The sequence below is a fragment of the Meleagris gallopavo genome, chromosome 1, assembly GCF_905368555.1.
Source record: "Meleagris gallopavo chromosome 1, MGAL_WU_HG_1.1, whole genome shotgun sequence".
NCBI classification, from domain to species: domain Eukaryota; kingdom Metazoa; phylum Chordata; class Aves; order Galliformes; family Phasianidae; genus Meleagris; species Meleagris gallopavo.
This window is the reverse complement of record NC_139404.1, coordinates 1,683,111-1,706,197: the sequence shown is the minus strand read 5'-3', so window position 1 is coordinate 1,706,197 and position 23,087 is coordinate 1,683,111. Positions and strand designations below refer to the sequence as shown.

General features: G+C 40.2%; 1 protein-coding gene across 1 annotated transcript in view; it reads left to right on the top strand.

Moving 5' to 3' along the window:
* The window catches only part of LRGUK (leucine rich repeats and guanylate kinase domain containing), a 49,456-nt gene extending 31,457 nt beyond the window's left edge, over window positions 1–17,999 (top strand). The window contains exons 16-20 of the mRNA XM_010710159.4: window positions 2,779–2,936; window positions 5,720–5,808; window positions 10,359–10,493; window positions 16,123–16,292; window positions 17,226–17,999. Of these exons, the coding sequence (XP_010708461.2) occupies window positions 2,779–2,936; window positions 5,720–5,808; window positions 10,359–10,493; window positions 16,123–16,292; window positions 17,226–17,362 (689 nt within the window). The 3' untranslated portion in view covers window positions 17,363–17,999. The remainder of the gene's footprint in view (window positions 1–2,778; window positions 2,937–5,719; window positions 5,809–10,358; window positions 10,494–16,122; window positions 16,293–17,225) is intronic.
* Window positions 18,000–23,087: the final 5,088 nt, after the last annotated feature.

The window sequence follows — 23,087 nt, the reverse complement described above, 5'->3', positions numbered from 1 at the left end:
TTGGCTCAAGGAGAGAAGGGGAGGGGAGAAGAGCTTCACGAGTGCTTCTAGAAGAAGAAAGGACTGCTCTTGTCACAGAGAAGTCCTAAGATTAGCTTAGGAGAACTTAGCTCTACTCGTGTATTTATTCCAAACGGGATACATTACCAGCTGAGATAAAAGCAGAATACAGTCTCTAAAGTATGGGAGAAAAAGAAATAAGAAGGAGATATCACAGCAGTAAGATGTTGCACAACAGAGGCTAACAACAAGCTCATTTATGTGAACTCTTACCACTAAGAACCTCTGTGGTTTATGGCTCTCTTGGTTAGATCCATTGCAACAGGAGAGTAATTAGTTTCTAAAGTTACATAGAGCCAATATTCATGACCTTCTGTGTGGCTCAGAAGGCTGCAAATAAAAGTAGATGAAGGAGGCCAAAAACGTTTGAAAATGTCAATGAAGGATAGTGCAAAATTCATCAGTTCATCATTTCAAGTAATTTTGTATCCTGAAAGAATTAATAAATACTGATTTCCCGGGGGGGGAAGGAAAAGCTCCTATGTATATTGTGGTGTCCCAGTGCTATAACAGTGGGCACGTTTTCTGAAGAATCTTATTTAATCTTAATCTGTATAGATTTTATTTTTATTTCTAGAGCTTGCGTATTTGCTTGAAGTCAGAGGGAGGAATTCTTTGCCTTACTGCCTATAGTCTTGGTACTTATTTGTCTTAAAACCACTGGAGATGTTTTGTCCTGAGAGGCAATAAAACCCACCAAGCCCTAACTAGATTATCAGGAAAAAAAAGGAAAAGTTATAAAGACAAAAGATTTGTATGCAGTAATGGTATTTTTGAAGATATATGTGTACATAACTGAGGTTTCTTTAAAGGTCTCTGTATTCCTCAGAGGTTCTGAGTTCTTTCTGTGAGTGGCTTGTCACTACTTACAGAAACTTCATTAACAGTGCTACATTTTGGTAATCCTACTGTCCATAAAGCAACTTTTAAATTTCCTATGCGCCATTAAATTCATTTAGAGCTTCATTTATAGGTGTTTAAATGAATTTAACTATCCTGTTTCTAGTGATCATCCCTTCTTATGGACTGTGTGAAATAATTTATTTTTAAAAACTTGCCTCAAGGTTGTCTTTAAATGGACATTTTTAGTAAGATAGAAGCAGAGGGAAGATTGGTTGTGTGAGATTATGATAGGTTGTTAATTCTCTTTTTAATGAACTGCTGTGCAAGATCCTTTGCTCATATGCAAAGAGAAAATACTGGAAGAAAATAGATAAGTTCTTCTTTTTAGAAACTCTTTATAGGAGAAATTTAATACAGTGCAGAACTGATAATGTTTTGTACTTGCATTAGCAGCTTTTATCCACAGAACTTGGTACTATACAACTATTAATTATTTCTCACAGCAGTCCTGTGGAGTATGTGTTACTATTTGTATTTTACAAGTGAGTAAAGGAACATTTGCATTAAAGACTGATTATTTGTGATGCTGGGCACCAGCAAGCCCACAGAATTCTTTGCATTGTGAAGCTCTGCGCTTTTGAAGGTTAGACTCTACCACTTATTCAGTGTCAAAATGAGTGATTTACTGTGAGTGAAACAGAGCCTATCAATCTCACGTCTTGTCTCCTCTGTTTTTAACACCAGAACTCCTTGCAGTTACAAACCAGCAGTATATATTTAATGGCTGGGCTGCAAGTCATCTGATGACTGTTGAAACTTTTTTTAATAGGTGGATATAGTAAGAAAAGTAACCATATTTAATATATGGACATGCAAATGGATTGGATATCTCTTTGACTCTCATCTATTCTGATTGTGTGTGATAATATATGATATGAACACAGTACAGTAAGATGAAATGATTGAATTTACAGTAAGAAATGATTGAATTTCTGCAAAATGTGCCATGTACCAATATTAGGTATTTTTCCGTGATTGAGTTTAGTATTTAGATATTATTTTATAGACAGAATAAGTCATAGAATTGTTTGAGTTGGAAGGGACCCTTAAAGACAGTCTCATCCAGCTCCCCAGCAATGAACAAGGACACCTACAGCTGGATCAGGTTGCTCAGCACCCTTTCCAGCCTGACCTTGAATGTCTCCAGGAATGGGACATCTATCTTCCATCCATCCATCCATTCCAGTTTACAGATTTCTTAAATTAGAAAAAAAAAAAATTAAAAATGAAGGAGTTACCTGTATTTTTGTTTGATTTCTTGCAGTACAGCAGTATTGCAAGTCTTTGGATTTCTTGTTTTTTAAACTTTAGAGAAGTAACAGAAGGAAATTTGGATGTCAGTGGGAAGCTCTTCATAGAGAGAGTGGTGAGGAGCTGGAACAGGCTGCCAAGAGAGGCTGTGGATGCCCCATCCATTCCTGGAGGTGTTCAAGGCCAGGTTAGATGGGGCTCTGGGCAGCCTGGTCTGGTACCAGCTCCAGAGGTTGGTAGTCCTGCTTGTGGCAGGGGGTTGGAACTTGATGATCCCTGAGGTTACTTCCAACCCAAGCCATTCTATGATTCTATGAAAAGATGTCCCATTCTAGCTCCCTATCACATTCTGACCACTCTAAGAAAGTAAAAATTCCTAAGTAAGTGGATTTCAGTTAGCTTGGAATGGTTTATATCCTTTGTAACCTTCTCAGTTATCTTTTGTAAATCCAAAATGGTACCGAAAGCCAGTTCATAGCTGCAAATGTCCAGGTTCTTTCTGACTGCTGTAAGCAAAGTGCTGTTCAGAATTTTATTTTTTAAGAAGTGTCTTTTCCATATTAGGTTCAAGGATACATTTCTTGCAAGAGCAAAGATTGTCACCCGGCAGAGGAGTGACTGGCATTACTCAGTCTTCAACTATCAATGAATTCGTGGACTCTTCTGCCAAAAATTATTCAGGAGAGACTTTAGACAAACTTACTGCACAACTGAGCGCTGTGGTAAGTAGCATTTGCTCTTGTCTTAGGATAGAAGTAACTTATATGGGAAAAAAAACCTATTTGTACATCAGACTTTTCTTTCTCCAGAAAAGAATTAAGTTCTGTTCTCTGGCTATCTTTCCTTCCAACCATTTACAAGTTACCTAGAGTTCGAAGCAGATGAGTAAGGCAAACTTATCTGCTCAATTTCACACCAAAATAAAACCATTCATCATAATGGATTTCATCCAGTTACGCCCTGATGTAAGGGAGCTGAATATCATCTCTCTCCGTTCTGTAACACAACATTGAAACTTTCCTGTTCAGAACAAACAGTTAGATGCAGTTAATAGGACAATGAAGATTACTTATGAATGCCATCCTGTGGCAGTGGAAAAACTCATTCAGCCAAGTGTCTCAAAGTGAGTGCTAGTAATGACTGCTAGAGATCAAATTTAAGCACATTTTTCACCTGCTTTTACTTTTTCAATCAACAGATCCAACAGTGTGCTTGGATTTCAAATAACCTCTTGCAACTTTGGCTTCATCTCTTTTTTTTTTTTTTTTTTTTCTCCTTCTTCTCAATAGTGTTTTCCCTAAAGATACTCATTCTCCTTGCAGGCAGTGGGGGAGCTGGGACTATGAAGCAGATGTGTCTAATGCTCTTTTCATATGACAATGACAGGAGAAAGAGAAAAAGAAAAATGAAAGCTTTAAACTTTGTTCCATTCCAGGTTTATGATGTCATTATGATGAATGATGGCTTGGCAGGCATGGCTTGCTGCACAATTTTGCCACTATCTCTATATTTATAACTACCTCTGATATATAGAATTAGTGTTCTAGATGGAACAAAGTAGAAGACCCCCTCCTGGGATTCCCAGGGTTTAAAAAAGGCTCTCTCGAGTGTGGGAAGGGGTATGATGGTAAAATGGCTGACATAAATAAGGAACCTCCTATCTTCCAATTTTCTGAAATGAAATGCCTCTGTTCAAGCCTTGCAGAATTCAAAAGCTGTCACAAGTGTTGTTCGTTTTCATGTTTCTTTCATGTAAAGGTTTGTTAGTTTAAGGTGAGACAGAAAGCAGAATTTTTCTTACCTTGGTGGCTCTCTGACAGCTCTCCTGCCCCAGCAATTTATTTCTCTCACTTTTTATTTCATCTTTTTTTTTATATTATCTTGAAAGTTTACATTTTGTCAAGTCAGGGAGAAGTGGTTTATGATGAAGGAGGCTATCATTTAATGTGGGTTCTACTTACTTTGTGGCTGCAAGGCTCTCTTTCTTATTAGTCTCCTTGTTCAATGCTGGTAATAACTTTTAGTTATTTACTATGCTAAGTTTCCAATACATTTTTATGTGCAGAGGAAGTTTTATAGCATCAGCTGAAGTGTGAATGTAGTAAAACATTCAAGGTGAAACACAGGTGCCTCTTGGACTGTATTTAATGAGAAGAATCTAAATATGTCTGTGGCTTTAAAGTGAAATTTTGTCTAAACTGTTACATTTGAGACTGCATTTTTTTTTTTTTACTTTAAGCACTGAAATAATTTGCTGTCACTGCAGTAACTACATTCCACTCCCATCATGTAGAACGAGAAAGTAAAAAAAAAAAAAAAAAGAAATTATGGATGTGAGTTGTCCGTGAGCAAATGAAGAAGCAGAGTCTGCTGCTCAGAGGAAGACAGCAGATCTGATTCCCTACAGCCTTCTCCCTTATGAGCACGCCAAACCTGCACCAATTTCATGTAGCTGCAATTAGCTATATAAGGGATGAACATGAAGGAATCTGTGCCTGTAATCCACACCAACAAAAACAGGAATGGAGCTGCATCTTTACCAAAAGAAAGCAAAACATAACTCAAGCTCAGTGAGCTTTTAAACAGACCCTTATTTATCATAAATAGTGAAAGAAAGTGCAGGAATTCACAGTAGTCATCATGTGAGCTGTTAGCAGATTAACTGTATTCTCTCTCATCATTTCCTCATACCATAACAAAACACCTCTGTTACAGACATGTGATTTAGCTATTAAATGGATAACTGTCGATGGCTATCAGTTGATAATAAAGCAGGATGTAATAACTTTGCTCTGAGATTTACATTTCATTTTTTAAGCACGCTGTCTTTTGGTGTTTGTCTGACCTGAGAAATTACACTGTGCACAGCACATGTTAATTAACACACCCTTGAAGCTCGAGACCGTATTTTTCAGGCTGTTAAGATCATAATGCGTTCGTTGGATGGAATCATTTTACCTTATGCAAATTTCAGTTGCTTAATTCCAACTCTGAAAGGGAAATATTGGTTATTGGTTTATATAGAAAGAAACACAGGTTTTCATTATTGTTGGAGCAAAGAGGGAAAGCTGGTGTATTTAAGTTGTAGCAAAAGCAGGGTTTTTTTGGTGTTTTCCTTGCTAGTGAAAATAAGCTTAAGACAAGAGCATAGCTAGAATTATCCCAGCTCTGTGTTATACTGTGAGGTAGGAATGCATCAAAAGCAGTTCTCTGCAGATACTCCTTCCTGCTATGTCCTGGCACGTTTTGAATGTTTCATGAAGAAATAGGGCTTCATTGGGGATGAATATTTTCATTATTCAATGCCTGCAAGATTTCAGACCAAAATTTGCTTTGTATAGATTGGTGAATTATACTTAGCATCTTGTTACTATAGCGAAACCCTATTTTCCCAGAATTAATGCATACACTTTAGAAACTTAACAAGAGAGAAATATCACAACCAATTAAGTTACCCTATATACTTTTAAGTTCCTGTGTGAAGTTGGTTGTATTTCTTTATCAGGAAGAAGCTTCTCTCCAAAGACGTCACGCAGCAGCACGTCAGGCTCTATCAGGAAAGGCTCCTAGTGCATATGTCCAGCTGTTTCAAAGGTAATGTAGAACCACAGAATCATTTGAATTGGAAAGGATCCTTTGAGCTCATCTAGTCCAGCTTCCCTGCAATGAACAGAGACATCTACAGCTAGATCAGGTGCTTAGAGCCTACTCCAGCTCTGCTCCTTGGATGTCTGCAGGGACAGGGCATCCACCATCTCTCTGGGCAACCTGTTCCAGTGCCTCACCACCCTCACAGTAAAATACTTTTTCCTTATATCTAGCCTAAATCTTTAAGCTTCAAGCTCTTTAAGCTTGAAACCATTTCTCCTTGTTCTATCAAAACAGACCCTGCTAAAGACTCTATCCCCTTCTTTCTCATAGCCTCCATTTAGATACTGAAAGGCTGCTTCTGGCAGTGCACAGTCTCCAAAATGTTTTTAGTGCTTCTGATAATTAGTGCTGGACCTTGCTCAGCACAAGGTTCTTTGCAGTGCACTTCTGTGCATACTTCTGTTTAAAGCAGAATTTCTGAAAGCTGACTCCATTTTCTGGCTCTTTAATGAAGATGGATCATATCTTTACTGTCTCTTCTGCCTTTTCTTCTTATAGTCAAGCCCTGCAAAAATAGTGTTAAGTCTGTAAATCTTAGTGTACTTTCTTTGGTTGGTCTTTCGTGGGATATCTGCCTTTCCCTGATAAATACCATTGCAAATCTTCCTATTTTGGATTCTTTTTTGCTTGCTTCTCCTACCTGTTGTGAAAAGGCTCATCACAATGTTGACATTTAAAAGTAGCACATGGGCCTCTATATCAGCAACTATCAAAATGAACAGAACAGACTTTCAGTTCACTAATTATACATACCAACTTTTCTGTAACAAAGGCTGAAGATTGATTCTTTAAAAATAAATAAGAAAAGAAATAAATCACTGGGTTAAACTATCTTTAGAAAAAACAATGGCAGAAACTTGCAGCAGAGATGCATAATAATGAAACATTTTCTAAATCTTAAAGAAAGAAAAGTTTTTTAAGTAGCTGAAGGAAGACTTTTCTTTCCACTCATTCATTTAAACTATGTTGTACTGAGAAGAAAAATGAAAATCAGTGTTTCCTTATGCAGGATGTTTTGGTTTTGATTTAGTGTGGCAGTGTGAACTGTTCTCTTGCGTCCATTGCTCTTTGCAGCCTTTATTCCATAATAGTCATTCCAAGGAAGCTGGTTGAGGAGTTAAATATGAAGCTGTTTCAGCAGAGCTGTCAGGCAAGTGAGAGAAAATCCTGTCACTCCCAATCAGTATTTGCAATTACCAGGCCTCAAGGGATAGATGCACTCAGCAGAATTGGAGGCAAGAGTAGACAACGCACCATTCCATGCAAGAAGTCAAGAAATGCCATTAATATGAATGTTACAAAATGATTTAAATTCTGAGAGAGAATCTGATTCCTGGAACATAATAACTAGGTAGTAGAGCCCTTTGATTACTTTCATGGCCCTCCTCTGGCCCCAGTCCAGAAGGTCTGCATTCCTCCTGTACTGAGAGACCCAGACCTGGATGCAGTCCTCCAGATGGGGCCTCACAAGGCCAGAGTAGAGGGAGTCAATCACCTCCTTACCCTGCTGCCTCCCCTCTTTTGATGCAGTTGGCCTTCCAGGCTTCAAGAGCACACTGCTGGCTCATGTCCAGCTTTTTTGTCCATTAGAACCCCCAGTCCTTCTTATCAGGGCTGCTTGCAATTAATTCTTTTTCCAATCTGGGATTGTCTCAACCCAATGCTTTGTGTTTGGCCTAGTTAGAGCTCATTATGTTCTCATGGGGCCCACTTTTTAAGCCTCTTCAGGTCACTCTGGATTCTGTTCCTTCCTTCTGTTGTGTCAGCTGCATCACTCAACATAGTGTCATCAGAAACTTGCTGAGGGTACACTCAATTCCATCATTGATGTCATTGATAAAGGTCTGTAAGAGTGTTGTTCCCAAGATGGACCCCTAGAGGACACCACTCATCACTGCCTCCACCTGAACATCAAACATTGACCAAATCCCTCTTGCTGCAACTATTCAACCAATTGTTTATCCACCTGACAGTCCATTCTTCAAATCCATGTCCTTTCACCTTTCTCTGCAAGCCTGCGCTTAGTAAAATTTTGTTGTTTTTGTTTTGTTTTTGTTCAGTCCCCTAATCCATTTCACTCACTTGCAGAAGAATTAGTTATGCTGGTGTGATGCTGATAGCAGACTGGGAGGGTGAGTGAGTGGCTGTGGACCCAAAATGGTGGAGGACAGAAGCATCTCAGCTTGCTTTTGAGCAGTGCTGATGCAGAGAATGAAAACCCTACTTCAGCTAGGAGTGAATCTAAATACTGTGAGATCATCAAACTGGTGCCAAGAGTGATAGATGCAAAAAAGTTCTTAAGGTACTAAATGTTTTGAATTTCTCATATATCAGTAAATATTAAAAGATTCTTTAATGCTTAATCTCTCCATTGCGCATTTTAATCCAGACTGATATATATTGCTCAATTTTCTAAAGAATGCATTAGAAAATTTTAAAAGTGGTGTCACACAAGCATCCATCCTGCTTTATTTATTGCAACCCCACAGAGTTATCTACATAAATTTGGATTCTTAAATCTAAATTACTGAAAACCTAGCCTCTTTTTTTTTTCCTGCCTGCGGGTGTGTGTAATTAAAGTCATTCTGACATCTCATTGCCTGATACAATGTAAGGGCAATGTTTCGTGGTTTGGTCTGAATAATTTCACTGTCTCTGTGTCTGAGAGTAATAAATAAGGAGTTGGGGTGAAGTCTCATTCAGATCAGACCTTTGTCTAATGATTAACTTGTTGGTTTTCTTGGAATGTTGCTGAAAGAACTGAAGTAAGCAAGAGCAGACATCTCCAAGCAGAGAATTTATAACCTGTGAACTCATGTTTCTGAGTTGGAGGAGATTCATACACTTTACAGTCTCAAAAAAGCTCCCTGCCAGAACTGGAAGAGCAAAGGTGCATGGTCCACCTGTGGTTGACACTCTCTTCAGGCTGGATTTGCTTGCTATGAGCATAAGACTTGCATGCATGTAGCATACATGTCTTGCAGACCCTGTTGTCTGGCCAGCTTCTGACTTCAACATAATTTCACTTTTCAATTTTGCTTTTATGCCCATGTTAGTGACAAAACTAGGACAGAACTACATGGGTATGAACTACATGGAAGCTATTTAAATTATCTCACCCATTTTCCTTTTTTCATTTAATCTGAGGCATACTAGTGCAATTAGAGCTACACTAAGTCTTATAAACCTCTAACAACAGTACAAAACTCAAGACCAAGTGTGAAGAAGACATTTGGCACCCAGGTAGGTAGTGGAAAAACATCCCTTTCACCTTTAAAAATGCTTGTGTTCCTTAACTGTCTGATAGATTGGTTTAAATTTATTTTTCAGCTGAGATGTAGCTTCTGAGAGTTGATCATAGGTTGTGTATATCAAGCTTTACTCCAAATAGTAGAGACCTTTTTGTTGTGGGGATCCAGTCCTTAGAGGTGTGGCCTTGAATTTTGCCTTCAGAATTCTGCCGTAATTCTTCTATCCTGCATTGACCAAAGTTCTTTGTGACAAGAATTTCTTAATTTCTTTTTAATTTTTATTTCCATTATGCTGATGTAGACAAAGTGATTTCTGAGAGCACTCAGTAGCTCTGGGAACCGAGTGGAATCAGACCCTTTTTTTCCATAAATTTGGTTCAGATTTTTGTCTGAGCCAATAATGAACAAACACCATTGCTAGCCAGCAGTGGATGACAATGAAACAAAAGCTTGAAGCATGGGAAGATTTAAATAAATTTAAACTTCGAAACTGTGAAGATGGGAGTCATCATCCCTGGAGGTGTTCAAGAAGCATGGAGATGGTGCACTGGGGGACATGGTTAGTGGGCATGGTGGGGACAGGCTGATGGTCAGACTAGATGATCCTAGTGGTCTTTTCCACTGATTCTTTGAAACCTCGTTTCTCCATGGAGCAAGCATTCAGCAGTTGCTACTGCACTTAAAAATGCTCTCAGTGAGCTTCCTAGGGAAAGCAGAAAATGCAGAAGTAAAATGGGCTCTTAGCCCTTAGAAATAAATTGATTCCTTCCAAGGTCGTTCACCTGTGTCAGTGGGATGGCTCTAGTAGAGTAGATGTATGGAATCTCCTAAGAGGTGTAATTTTAAATTCAGCATTTCATTGAGAATGTCTTATTTCTGACAATCTTCAGTGCTGCTTGTGCTTGGTCTTTGTTCTACAGTGTTCCTGACTCTTCATTGCAGGGCAGCTGGGTTAAATGACCTTTAAAGGTCCCTTCCAACTCAAACAGTTCTATGGTTCAAGTCTATAAATGAAGTGATGTCAGTAGTGCAATCGCCATGAATGTGACTGTTCCTCTCTACTGGCTCTAAGCAGAACCTGGACTACTATCTCAGCTGCTTATTCCTGCTTCTCTTCTACTGGAGATAGTTCTCCCCTTTATCCAGACACATCTTAGGAGCTAGCTAAGCACTAGCTATTCTGTCACAGTATATAAAAGCCTGTAACAAGCCCTCTATTTTCTTTTTGTGTTTTTTTTCTAGGGACCCTGGAATCACTCCTGCACCAGGCGGCTCCCAGCAACAATTATTGGAGCCAACAGCACGTAGTTCTCTGGTCTCAGATGGAAAGAGTGTCATCCAAGCCCACAGCTTCCCCTTGATTAACACAGAAAGCAGGTGAGTTCCATTTCTGAGACTGCCACTGAGCGCAGTGAAGGTTAATGCTGCAGTACATAAGATGTAAAACTACTGTCCAAACTAATGCAGTTGTCTCATCTGTTACAACAGCCTTATTAAATGTACAGTATACAAGTCTTGTCATTCACAGGAATGGTTTCATTTAGACACCATAATTCATAAAAAGAGAATTTTCAGACCTTTCAATTAACAGGATATTTGAAGGGGAAATGATGCTGAATGAAACTTGGCGTGGGTATAGAGAAAAAGAATTTCAGTGACAACTATTTTTTTTAGACAAATTGTCAGATATTGCAACAAGAATTATTTGTTATCCTTTTTAGAGGATTATCATAGTTAACACTGAATACCATTTGGGACACTCTGGATAATAGCACAATCTTCAAATTCATATCTCATCGATGATAACAGCAGACCCTGCCAGGATCCTCTGTAGTACCTTTGCCTTTCCTTACTCAGTCATTGTTGCTATGTGGCATATCTCATTCAATGAGTGATGAACATCCTCATTTATATGTTCCACAGCTAAACAGGGTCCAAGGTATGAAAAGGAGACAGCTCCTATCTCATGTAAAGTTTGTAGAGAGAGAAGGAAACAAGATTTGCAAAGGCTACATCTACATTGTCTTTCAGGCATCCTGCTATGAAGGAAGCTATATTTTGCTGACTAGTTCTGCAAGTCCACGTTGCCATCCTGCTAAGACAGCTGTGACTCGCTCTTACTGTCCTGTTCCATAAGAATGTCTGAGCTCTGGCTGCCAATTATTAGAGCAAGTGACACTGCAGCTTTTCTATGCAGAATTCTGAATAAGCCTTTTTTCCCCTCTCCTGGCCATCTGTTGTAATCTCATACCCAGACGGGATACGCAGAAGCAGCCGGATGCCACACAGCATGACCCAGTATAGTATAACATGCCAGAACCCCCATCCACACATGAAAATGGGTGTGCACTTATGGCCGTGCCCTGGACCACCTTAAAATGAGCTCTCCTCACTCTTATGAACCCACACAAAGCTCATCTGAAAACTGCAACTGTGAACTGATGTCTATGCTGTATGGATGTTGGAAAGCTGGAATTAGATCATGGGTTGAATCCCATAGCTGATACCTTATTCTCACTCCTTACAAACCAAGCTACCTTTCCTTATGTATTAAAACACCCATGCCATGTATTTTCCAACTATTTAAGTGAACGAATCTCTGCATTAAATAACAAAACCAAAACACACACTAGACAGCTTTTCACATAAGTCAAAGCCATGAGAAATGCTAATATCTTTGTAAGATTTCAGCCCATTCACTTTGTTCTTGATCTATTGAAGAAGAATTCTTAGATAAACTTACTGTTGAAAAAAAAAATCTGTGTTCCTTTTATATCCTAGGGAGGCTGCCAGTTCCCTTTATGTGATGTACTACCTGCCACTGTAATTACAAGTAGTTAATTAGCATGCTGTAAAGAGGTTGAAACCGTAGGCCTCTGCAGATTCATTTGTCCTCAGTGTTTGTGCCACAGTGGAGTGTGCTGAAGGGGAACAGAGTGAGCATATGAGAGAAACTGAGTGCATAATAGGTTGCAAAGGGGTTATGCATCATCTGTCCTTACCAGTAAGTGGCAAGACCTATAACTCAAATGAGTGTGAAGCTATGCTGAATTGTAAAGGTCTCACCCTTCACATATGGGAATAAATATGTCTTTCCACTCCACCACATTTTGGTGTTTTGACTTTAACAGTGTTTTCATTTAGCACTGTTAATAACACAGTGGAAAAACAACTGTGAGGAGGGAAAATGCAAACTGCTAATCTGATTCATTTTCTGTGCATGCATCAAGGCCTACCGCAAAACTGTACAGAGTCACGTTGTCAAATTCTTTTGCAAGGGAAATAAGGAAAGTTTGGAATAAATTTTCTAATAGAAATGGTTGATGGAAATGCTGTTGTATAGATGCATTTGAAATACTGACAGAAATAATCTTTCCCTTCTGAAGTACTGCAGTAAAACCTGTAGTGATTTTACTTGTCTGAATATTGAGGTGGTTTAATCTTTTCTTTTGCTTTTTCCCAATGTTATGCTTTTCACATTTGGAATGGAAGAAAGAGTAAGATTAAAAAAAACAACAAGGGGTAAGATCATGAATGTTTTGACTTCCAGGCGCAGGCAAAAAAGCAAATATTGTTTGCCAGGATCAGGGTCTGCAGATTAGTCTGACAACTTGCTGGACAACTGTGTCCAGGTCCCAATTTTGTTGTTTTATTTCTCAATGCTGAGATCTTTCTTAGTAGGATTTTATGATGTCCCTTATCATGCTCCATGAACAGAAACCCTAGAGTGCTGGGACTGCAAATAGGACCACAGAGTCATTAAGGTTGGGAAAGACCTCTAAGATCATGAAGTCCAACCATCAACCCATTCCCACCATGCCCATTAATCACGTCCCTCAGTGCTAATCTCATGTTTCTTGAACACCTCCAGGGACAGTGAGTTCCCCACCTCCATGAGCAGCCTGTTCCAATGCCTCAGCACTCTTTCTGAGAATAAATTTTTCCTAATTTCCAACTGAACCTCCTCTGGCACTGCTTAAGGCCATTACTTCTCATTCTAGAGGGGTATTCACCCATACCAGTAGAGGTGCTTGTAAGGCTACTGTATAAGCCAGCTATTAAAATGATCTGGTTACAGCATAGCAAGGTGAGGAGAAGAGGGGAGGAGTGAAATACAAAGCGGAGTTAGGAACTAGAGAGCTGGTGAGTGGAAACTTCTTAACCTGTTAGTCTACCTTTATCTGTAAGTTTGAGAGTGGAGGCAGAACCTCACCTATAACTGAACTATGCATTTAGCAAGCAAACTATCTCAAAACACAATCAAATGAAGAATATCTGTCAATTGAAATATTGTGCCAACATATGCAATGATGTATGTTGGGGTTTGGCAGTCCAGTGCAAACATAATCAAAACAGAATGTGTAGTAGTCCAGGGCTTTAGTCTTCTACTCATTACTAATATAATCTGTGCACACAGACTCCATTTATCTCATTATTCCATGGGATATTCAGGTCCTTTTTTAAAAATTCATTTCCTTTCCATTTAAATGATGGGAAAATATAGGTAGATGTAAAAGCTTAAAGTTAGGGCACATTCCTACTCCACATGAGGTAGTTTTCTGTGCTGGGGAAGGTCTAGACATAGATTATTAGCAGATTTTAAGCTGTAATTTCTCCACTTACTTTTTGATAGCTTTCTGAGAAGCATTCCAAGAAACCTTAATCATTTCCCATGATGTTTGTTCTAGAGAAGCCTTCTGCTAAATTCTGTGCAACTAAACAAGGAAATGAGCATTACAGTAAAGCCTCATGTCAAGGTTTATTAAAACTCACTGCTTGGCTAAGACTGAAATAATAGTGAGGCATTTAGTGAAGCACCCAGTCTTCCCCTGTATTAGTTTTGTTATAGGTGCTGTCAGAGCTAACATACTATACCTCCTTAGTCAGAATTATTGAGTATCCTAAGACAAATTTGCTTGTCTGCTGCCACAAGTAAACATGGGTTACACTTGCAAGACTGCAGCTGTCATTATAATTTACACTACTTCCCTGTGTGGAAGAAGGTGCTACATCAAAAATTCTATTTCCTCACAGAGAAATCATAATTACAACCAATACAGGATAATCATATTGGTAATTTGTTTTTTATTTTGTGAGCTGCTTGCTTACAAGCTACGTACAGAGATTTCTGCTGTAGTGCTGCACTGGTAGGGTTCTTGTCATTAACCTATCTGTATTGTTTTGAGGGGAACATGGGTGCCTGCCTTACTGTTACACCCAGGAGTTATCTCCTGCCAAGTGATAGGTAAATTACTTCCCATAGTTTATCTTTTCTTATGCTCTTTTATAAAGGAACAGCTAGGGAGAAGAGCAGTGACAATGTTTCTTCAACACCAGGTATGCTGGACTTTGATGTTGTTGAATTGTCCAAGCTGTTTTTATACTGAAGCTGGATTCACTGCTCATAATTTCTTATCTTTCCCACAGTTACATCTGATGCATATTATGGGCAGCTAAAATGGGATTACAGCTAGGGTTGAGCACAGGCCTATAGCATTCAGTGTTTGGTGAGCATCCTTGGATTCAATTAGACCTCAAGAGAAGACACAAACACTCATTACAGAATGTAATATTCCTTTACCTTGAAGGCAGTAGAAAAAATCACATAGACTTCTACACTACCTCTAGTTAGAAGATAATTACCTGTTTCTTATGGGAGTAACACACTTTTTAATCTCATTATTCGTGATCCCTTCTTCTTACTGCATGGTTTTATTAAAATACCACAGAAATTCTCTCTCTCTTCCTTGGAATGCTGTAATCACAATATTCTCACAAGGTATAATGCATCTTGCAAGAATTAGAGGGTGAAATTCTTTTGGCCTGCACTATCAGTAAGGTCAGGGTGGATAATCTTAGAGCTTTCTCCCACGTTCATTGAACCTATGAATCAGTTCAATCTTGTAGATCAGAACAGTGCTTAGGAAAGCAGTATGAAAAGCACATGAAGACAGATATTATCAAATGTCTTAGGCATTGCTCCAGAAATACGTTATGGTTTTACATTGAAGAGGAGTTATTGATCTCTCTGTATCAATCAGGGCCTTTCACTTTTCTTCAATTGATATTATATAGATATGAATCTAGATATGAAATGGAAAGCCTATATCAGAATAAGCTACAGTCTGGTCATTATCTTTGTCACATTTACTCATTTTTGCCTTAATATGAAGGATCTCAGACCACTCAGACTTTGTTTTGGGTTAGTTTTTCTGTAAGACACCTAATAATTCAGAGGTGCCTCGGTTGCAGCTCATTGGTAAATGGCTACTTGTGATCCAGGTTGTCACTGGAGTACTACAGAACTGCTTCTTTTCAAGGCAATTCCCACTTTATTTTACTTACCAAAAGAAGCCATTGTCTGCAGAATCGTAGACTCATAGAATGATTGAGTTGGAAGGGATCCTGGCTGCCCCTCACCAGATCAAGCTGCCCAAGGCCCCATCCAACCTGGTCAAGAGCACCTCCATGGATGGGGCATCCACAACTTCCCTAGTCAACCTGCTCCAGTTCCTTACCACCCTCTGAGTGAAGTATTTCCTTCTAACATCTGACCTAAATCTCACCTCTTTTAGTTTTAAACCATAACCCCTATCCTATCACTTTCAGACTCCAAATAAGGAGGCATGAGTTCTGATCTCAGATCTAGTTGGCCATGCTTGAGGAGTTGGACTAAATAGATCCAGAGGTCCTTTCCGCCTTAAACTCTGTTATTCTCTGAAGTTGATTCACTGTATGGCATGAACCTCTTTGTAACAACTCTTTGTGTGATTAATTAGTTAAATTGATAAATGAAAATGGGGAGAGATAGCAGTTGTATTTGCAAGCGCTGGAAGTTTTGAGAGAACTGTAATGCGTGAAAAATCCTTATGTAACTGATGAGCACTGGCATTTATTTCTGACTTCTGGTTGAGTTGTGTGATTGCAACATCAGTAATAGTACCAGACTTGGTGTATATGCTTTTTTTATCGCTATTTTAAAACATAAATCATTTTCTTCTCTTAGCTGCAAAGGATTTAGTCCTGCTAGCAGACTATTTCTAAACTCAACTGGTGCACCTGCTGCTGAAGCTTTGCCCGTTCGGAGCCCTCTTCCCCCTGCTCATCTTCCTGAAGCTGCCGAAGCTCAGCATCAAGGTCCAAGGGGAGCTGAAAATGGAGTGGACAGATTGAAAGGTTTGAAGCTTATTCAAAGTAACAGTCTTGCTTATGCTTACTATAATGATCATAGAATCATAGAATTTGTTTCTGTTGGAAGGGACCTTTAAAGGTCATCTAGTCCAACTATCCTTCAGATAGTACAGGTATGTGGAGTCCTCAGTAAAGCAAAGATGTGGATCTGTTGGAACGTGTCCAGAGGAGGGCCACAAAAATTATCCTAGGGATGGAACACGTCCCCTATGAGGGCAGGCTAAGGGCACTGGGGCTGTTCAGCCTGGAGAAGGGAATGCTATCTAAAGGGGGGCTCTGAGAAAGAAGAGGACAGACTTCTTAGTAAGGTTTGTTCTGACAGGACAAAGGGAAATGGTTTCCTACAAGAAGGAAGATTTAGATTGGACATAAGGAAGAAGTTTTTTACAGTAAGGGTGGTGAGGCACTAAAACAAGTTGCCCAGAGAGGTGCTAGATGCCGCATCTCTGGAGATACCTAAGGTCAGGCTGGAGCAGGCTCTGAGCTCCTGATGTAGCTGTAGATGTTCCTATTCATTGCAGGGCACTTGGATTAGGTGGCCTTTAAAGGTCTCTTCCATCTCAAACAATTTCATGATTCTATATTAGCTTTATTTGGGTGATAGGGCAGCCTTTGTGCCTCTGTGGTAATGACACAAAAAGCAACGTTCTGATGTGACAGCATCATCATGTTGCAGAGGCAACATGCTTAATGCAGCAATGAACTTAAGGAAAAATTCAAAATAATGGCTGCATTGGCATAAAGTTACTCCTCTGTTTACATGAGTTAGAATTGCTGTTAGACTACCTAGATATAGTAGTCTTTCTCCCCTACAAGACAGGATTTTCAGCTGGAGATGCACTTTGTGGTAAATTCTGACTTTTCATTAAAATCAATACCCCTTAAGCTTCTTCACTTATCTATTTATAATTTCTGCAGAGATTGAACTTCATAGTGACAATCTTCAGAGAAAACACAGCAAAGCCAAGACTGGTTCTTCCCATGTGCCTCAGCTCACCAACTCCAAACCTGTGCTGCCTCCAATTCCATCTGGGCGAAAGGGCACCAACTCTTGATGGCCACTGCTACGAATCTTGGTCTCAATGACACTGAAGCTTTCTAACAGCAGTACTGAATTTGATAGAATTTCTCTTTGACAAAGCAAAGTCTATCAAAGGTTATTTCTAAATCCATTTCTGATTAACTCTCCAAAAAAGTTATTTATTTATAACTTTATTAAAAAGTAATTTCTCTGTTTCCCAGCACTAGAAATGATTTCCCCAGGCATTCTCAGCTGGGAAATGCTGTAGAATTTTTCCTCACGACCGCATGCCCATATCTTCTGTTAATTTATTTATTTCCTGCCCCTCTCATTTTATAGATTTAATTGAGGTGTGGAAGCATAAGAGCTTCTGGTAATATTGCCTGTGCTGTAGGAGTAGTGAATTATTTTCAAGAGCAATTTTGCAAAACATTCAGGGTTGTTGGTAGTGAAAACTGGTTGCAAGTTGTTGGTTTTTTGTTTTTTTTTAATAAAATGTGTTTTCTTAAGAGAGGAGACATAATTATTTCATTTGCACATGTATTTAAACAAACAAGCTCAGAAAAATTATTACAATTTTTGAGAACTGGCTGAAGCAGTAAGTGAAGATTTTGTTTTTCTATATGTAAAACAGAGCTCTGACAAATAAATAAAACTCTTGAGTCAATGTATGTCCTGATTAATTTTCATTGCCATCCATTTGTAGAACAAATAGTATGGCCCTTTGCTTGAGCAGACTACCCAGAAGAAGACTGTTTGCTATTTACATTACAGAGGTCCTCAGTAGTATTTGTGTGCATAGAAGAAGATACAACTCACTGCCACAGTGCAGACTCGTGTCCATGGAACAGCTTTGCAGTATCTCACTTCACCTGTTCAGAATGTGGCTGAGTGGTTTTGTTGTTTAAATAGGATGAACTGAGCAAAGTAAGTAATGAGTAGATGCAGATACCCTGATCTTAAATTCCAGGCAAGCTTGTAAAACAGCTCAGCCTTTTATTAAGTAGCTCCCTTTCCACACTGCAGCTGACCATATCCTCGAGCTGAAGCACAGCCCTTCAGAAGCACCAGTTGTTACCACTTTGGGGCAGAACAAAAAGCAGGGCAGCTCTGCTGGGTTCAGGAGGAGTTCAAGTAGCTGAGGCTGCAGTGTGAACCTTGATGGCTTTGACCATGGCATCACAGCCAGGTGAATGCCTGACTGCCACTGCATTGTCGCAATATCTCCAACAGATATCTGCATGGCTGTGTTGTCTCTATAAATACTTCTGCAGATGTTATCCTGGCTGTTACGGCCGACTGCACACTTGATTGACATGGATGCTGATCAGTGCATCAGTTTGTGCTGTTGTACAGGTGATAGTAGTATTGTTAATGTCATGGTTAATGAATATGTACAAGGTACCTTGTGTTTCACACGCAGCAGAGCCAGGGGTGATCACACCTCCTAGCTGAGCCTGGTAACAGAGCTGCTTAAATTAGGAATGCAGTGCAGATGGATCAGTTGTTTTGTGGCTGTTTTTTTTATTTCTCATGGACACTAATTTCTGTATGTCTGGAAAATCAGGGCAGTGGTGGGTTACACCCCAGCTACATCAGTGTCTCCTTTGGGATTTTGGTTGGCTTACTTGGGTTTGTATCAGATAATAATAGAACACGTATCAGAATAACATAACTGGAAGAGAATCTTCCAGTTTGCAAGCAATTACTGGACCCTGAGCTCTTCCAAATGTGGGACATTCCATGGGGTTACTCATCCCCAATGGGCAAATAGACCATGGGATTTTAAAAATACCAGAGAGAAGCTCAGGTTAGAAACATGCTGAAGCCAATTCAGCCAAATATTCAATTTCATAGATCGTTTGAGTTGGAAGGGACCCTTAAAGGTCTTCTGGTCCGACTCCACTGCACTGAACAGGGACACCTACAGTTCGATCAGTGCTCAGAGCCTCGTCCAGCCTGACCCTGAATGTCTCCAGGGATGTGGCACTCACCACCTGTCTAAGCAACCTGTTCCAATGCTTCACTACCTCACTGTGATTTTTTTCCCCTTGTATCTATACTCCATCTCCCCTCTTATAGTTAGAAACCATTTCTTGCCTTCCCTCCCCAACATTTTACCTCCATGCACTCTTGCTTGCTTTCCTCCCACTTCCCAGCAGACTACAGATCAAATTGCTCACCCAATTTACGAGATTCCCAGCAAAAACCATGTTATGTGGGCTCGTCCTTTGCCCACAGCACCCTGAAGCATGGAACATCTGGCCAAGTTAGAAGGCAGCAGTGCTGTTGGATTGCCAACGTGCAATATTTACATTTTGTTCAGCAGATTGTGAAGCTTTGCAGTTCGGTGTTCTTAGTTTAGAAGGTTTATTTTTGGCTGAAAGTACAGAACTTGCAACTCAGTGCCTTTTTATTTATGGGCTGGCAGATAAAAGCAGGGCTGTTTCGGGGAACTCTGTTTTCATTGGCAGAAAGCGTGTTTGGATTACAGCAGAGTAACACCTTAACTTAGTCATAATCAAACAAGTCTCTGAGTCCTAAATTTTATGGAGGGGAGCATAACAAGCTGTTTAATTTCCTTTTTTTTTTTTTTAAATTAAATATTCAGCATCCAATAAAATCCATACTGGTGCTTTCTGTCACGTGAATGGAAAAGACTTTACCGGTCTTTGCTTCATGCAAAGGTGTTTTGGAAAGCTGAAGGCAGCTCTTCAGATTGGATGCTGGAGAAAAACTTCTCCAAAAGAGTGACTGGGCGCTGGAAGAGGCTGTCCAGGGAGGTGGTAGAATCCCTGTCTCTAGAGGTGTTCAAGAAATGTGGACTTGTGACACTGAGGAACGTGGCATAGTGGGCAATGTTGGTGGTAGGTGGATGGTTGGACCAGATGATCCTAGTGGTTTTTTCCAACCTTAATGATTCTATGATTCTGTTATCCCCATTCCTCCCCCAAGCCAATAGCAGCATGGTAGGAGTAACCACGGATGGCGTAGGACCATGTGGATGCTGTAGGACAAGGAGTTGCTGAATTAAGGAATGATGAATAAGAGTAGAGTGTATTGATTCCGACCTCCTCCCAAATGAAGCGATAGGAAATTTGTTGGCTAAAAGTTTTACAACTCAAGAAAGACTTCCAGAGGTCTGTAAGTGTCTCTTCCTGCAAATTGCTGAGCACATTGAGTGCTAGAGGCTGAGTGTGCCATGGACAAGGAGAATGTAGACAGCCAGGGCAAGCAGCTATGGGCTCAGTGGAAGATGAGAGCAGGAGACAAGTGCTGGCTCAGTTCTCCAGCACCCACTTCCCAAATTCGACAGTTGGACAAAATGAACATAAAATTATTTGTTTTGCTACTTTTGGACCATCACTGCCCTGCTTCCTGCCATACTAACCTCACTGATAAGGACTACTGTGAATCCAGCAGCTACGCCTTTTTATTTTTACTTTTTAAAAAATATTTTCTGGAAACAGACGGTGAAAAGTTGGTTTGGATTCACCAAAGGGATCCTTATTCCTTTGCTGAATGCCCACATCCATGTCTAAAAATACCTTACTGAAGCACTGCATTGCATCCCGGCAGCAGCTGGCTGCCCTGCTAGCTCTGCCTGCTCCCTCAGGAGCTTGTCTAATTGAATATGCTGCATAATATGCTGCTAATTTGGCAGCTGTCAAACTGAATTACAATTTTTTTTTTTAACAGAAGAGCAGTGGGGATGAGAGAAGTTGTTGCGTGGTGTGATTACACCAACTGACCATGTTTCTCTTTGCATCCCTCAATTAAGGGAGAGCCAAAAAAGGGTTTGATGAGAGCCCATTTAGGTCCTTCCTTGATCTCACCCCACACACATTCAAGAGCTCCAGCTCTTCCAACAGTGTTAGGTCTGTTTCTCAGTCATTGCAAACCCAACTCAGGTGCCCATTCCATTGGAGCTGGAGTTTAAGCAAATGCTTCTTGCTACCCACCACAGTCTCTGCAGTAAATCTTGCTGCTTGGACATAACCTTTTGGTAACCCTCCTGAAATATTTCAAGCTTCTGAGATATTTGTTCTGTCTCCTGAAAGGTGGAGAGAGAAGAGCCCTCGTTGCTGAGCCTGAATGTCTTTTTTGCTGTGGGGAGGAGGGGGATGCAGCTCCTACATTTTTATCATTCTTGCTTCTCCCCGCTTATATCTCAGAGCAAGTAGAAGCATGAAGGTATAAATCAATATCCATCAGAGGCACGAGAGCTCCATGGTGAAAAATCCCTTGTGCCAAAGGTAATTCCAGAGATTATATCTTCTCTTTGGACACACGGGGCAATCTTGTGATTCCCTCCTGGTATCAACATAGAGGCCACTCCTGTCCAGGGAGAAAGGAGAGATTTCTTTGGTTTAAAAGGAGCCTGAAGTGGTTTTTCTTGCATGAATCCCATGTGTTATGGCTTCCTGTAATCAACCATGGAGACCATGAAGGACTGTGCTGCTCTCCTTCCCTACCTTTAACATGGTCTGATAGTGACAGGACAACGGGGAATGGTTTTAAACTAAAAGAGGAGAGATTTAGGTGAAATGTGAGGATCAAAATCTTTTCTCAGGTGGTGGGGGCTGCATGAAGAAGTTCTAAATGTGCTCAAGGGCATGTTGGGCCCTGGGCAGCCGGATCAGGTAGGGGGTAACCACCCCACGGCAGGGTTTGGATCTGGGTGAGCTTTAAGGCTCCTTCCAACCCAACCATTCTATGATCCTGATGGAAGACATCTCTGCTTTACATAACATTCGTTGTCCTCGTTTTGGTTCAAGGTCACCAAGTCATCAGCCATCACCTCTGTGCTAAGCTTTGGGCAGCTGCCAGCCCAGGGATTATTTCCACCCATGGTGACTCAAAGCAGGGTTAACCCTTTGTTCCACCCTTTGACGTGGAAGACAACATGCATCTTTCCATGGCTGTCCCCAAGCACCTCCTCCATGCCAAATGGGACCGTGTGGCTCTGACAGGTGCTCCTACTTTGCCTCCTCTCTCTCAGGCTTTTAAGGGGTAAATTAACATGCATTCCCTGCACTGCTGTCCTTTGGTCAATGCAGGGTCAGCGCATCCATCTTCACAAAGAGCAGAGGGTGAAGGGTGAAGCCAAGTTGCTTATAATTGTATGGAAGAGGGAAAATAATAATAATTACAAAAAAATTCCAGCACGTTTTGGAGAAGGAAGGGGACCAGAAGAGACCCACGACCCTAGGCCATGCGGGAGGCAAAAATAATGGCTCTATATCCTCCAAGCTGTTCCTCTCCCAGGTTTCCCATGTCAATAAATCTCACCTTCATACTCTCTTGGGTTTCAGCTGCTGATTTATGATTGGTATAATGAAAGATGCTGAACAGAAGCTAACTGTGTGGCTCCAAGTGATTTACAGAGACATCTTTATCCCTCTCCTTCCCTTCTCATTTAATTTAGTGTCGGGAGTAAGTTTTTTACACTTAGGAAGTGACAGAGATCTCATGGAGGTTCCCAAAGGAGTTCAAGAGTTTCCTTCTCACTTAATAAAAAAAAAAAATCCCTTTTTTTTCTCCATCCCACCGTGAGCCATGGTGAGGATAGATTGAAAGCCTTAATAAACACAAACCTGAATTTAATGAAAGGTAAAGATTTGAAACGGAAGTGTTGAGTTGATGAAAGCAGTGCCCAGCCAATGAGGATTTGTTAAATGAAAGAGTCTGAGGAAAGATGATTTGTTGAATTAGAAATGTATGTACTTGGTAACTGCTTGGGAATTGTACGCCCATTG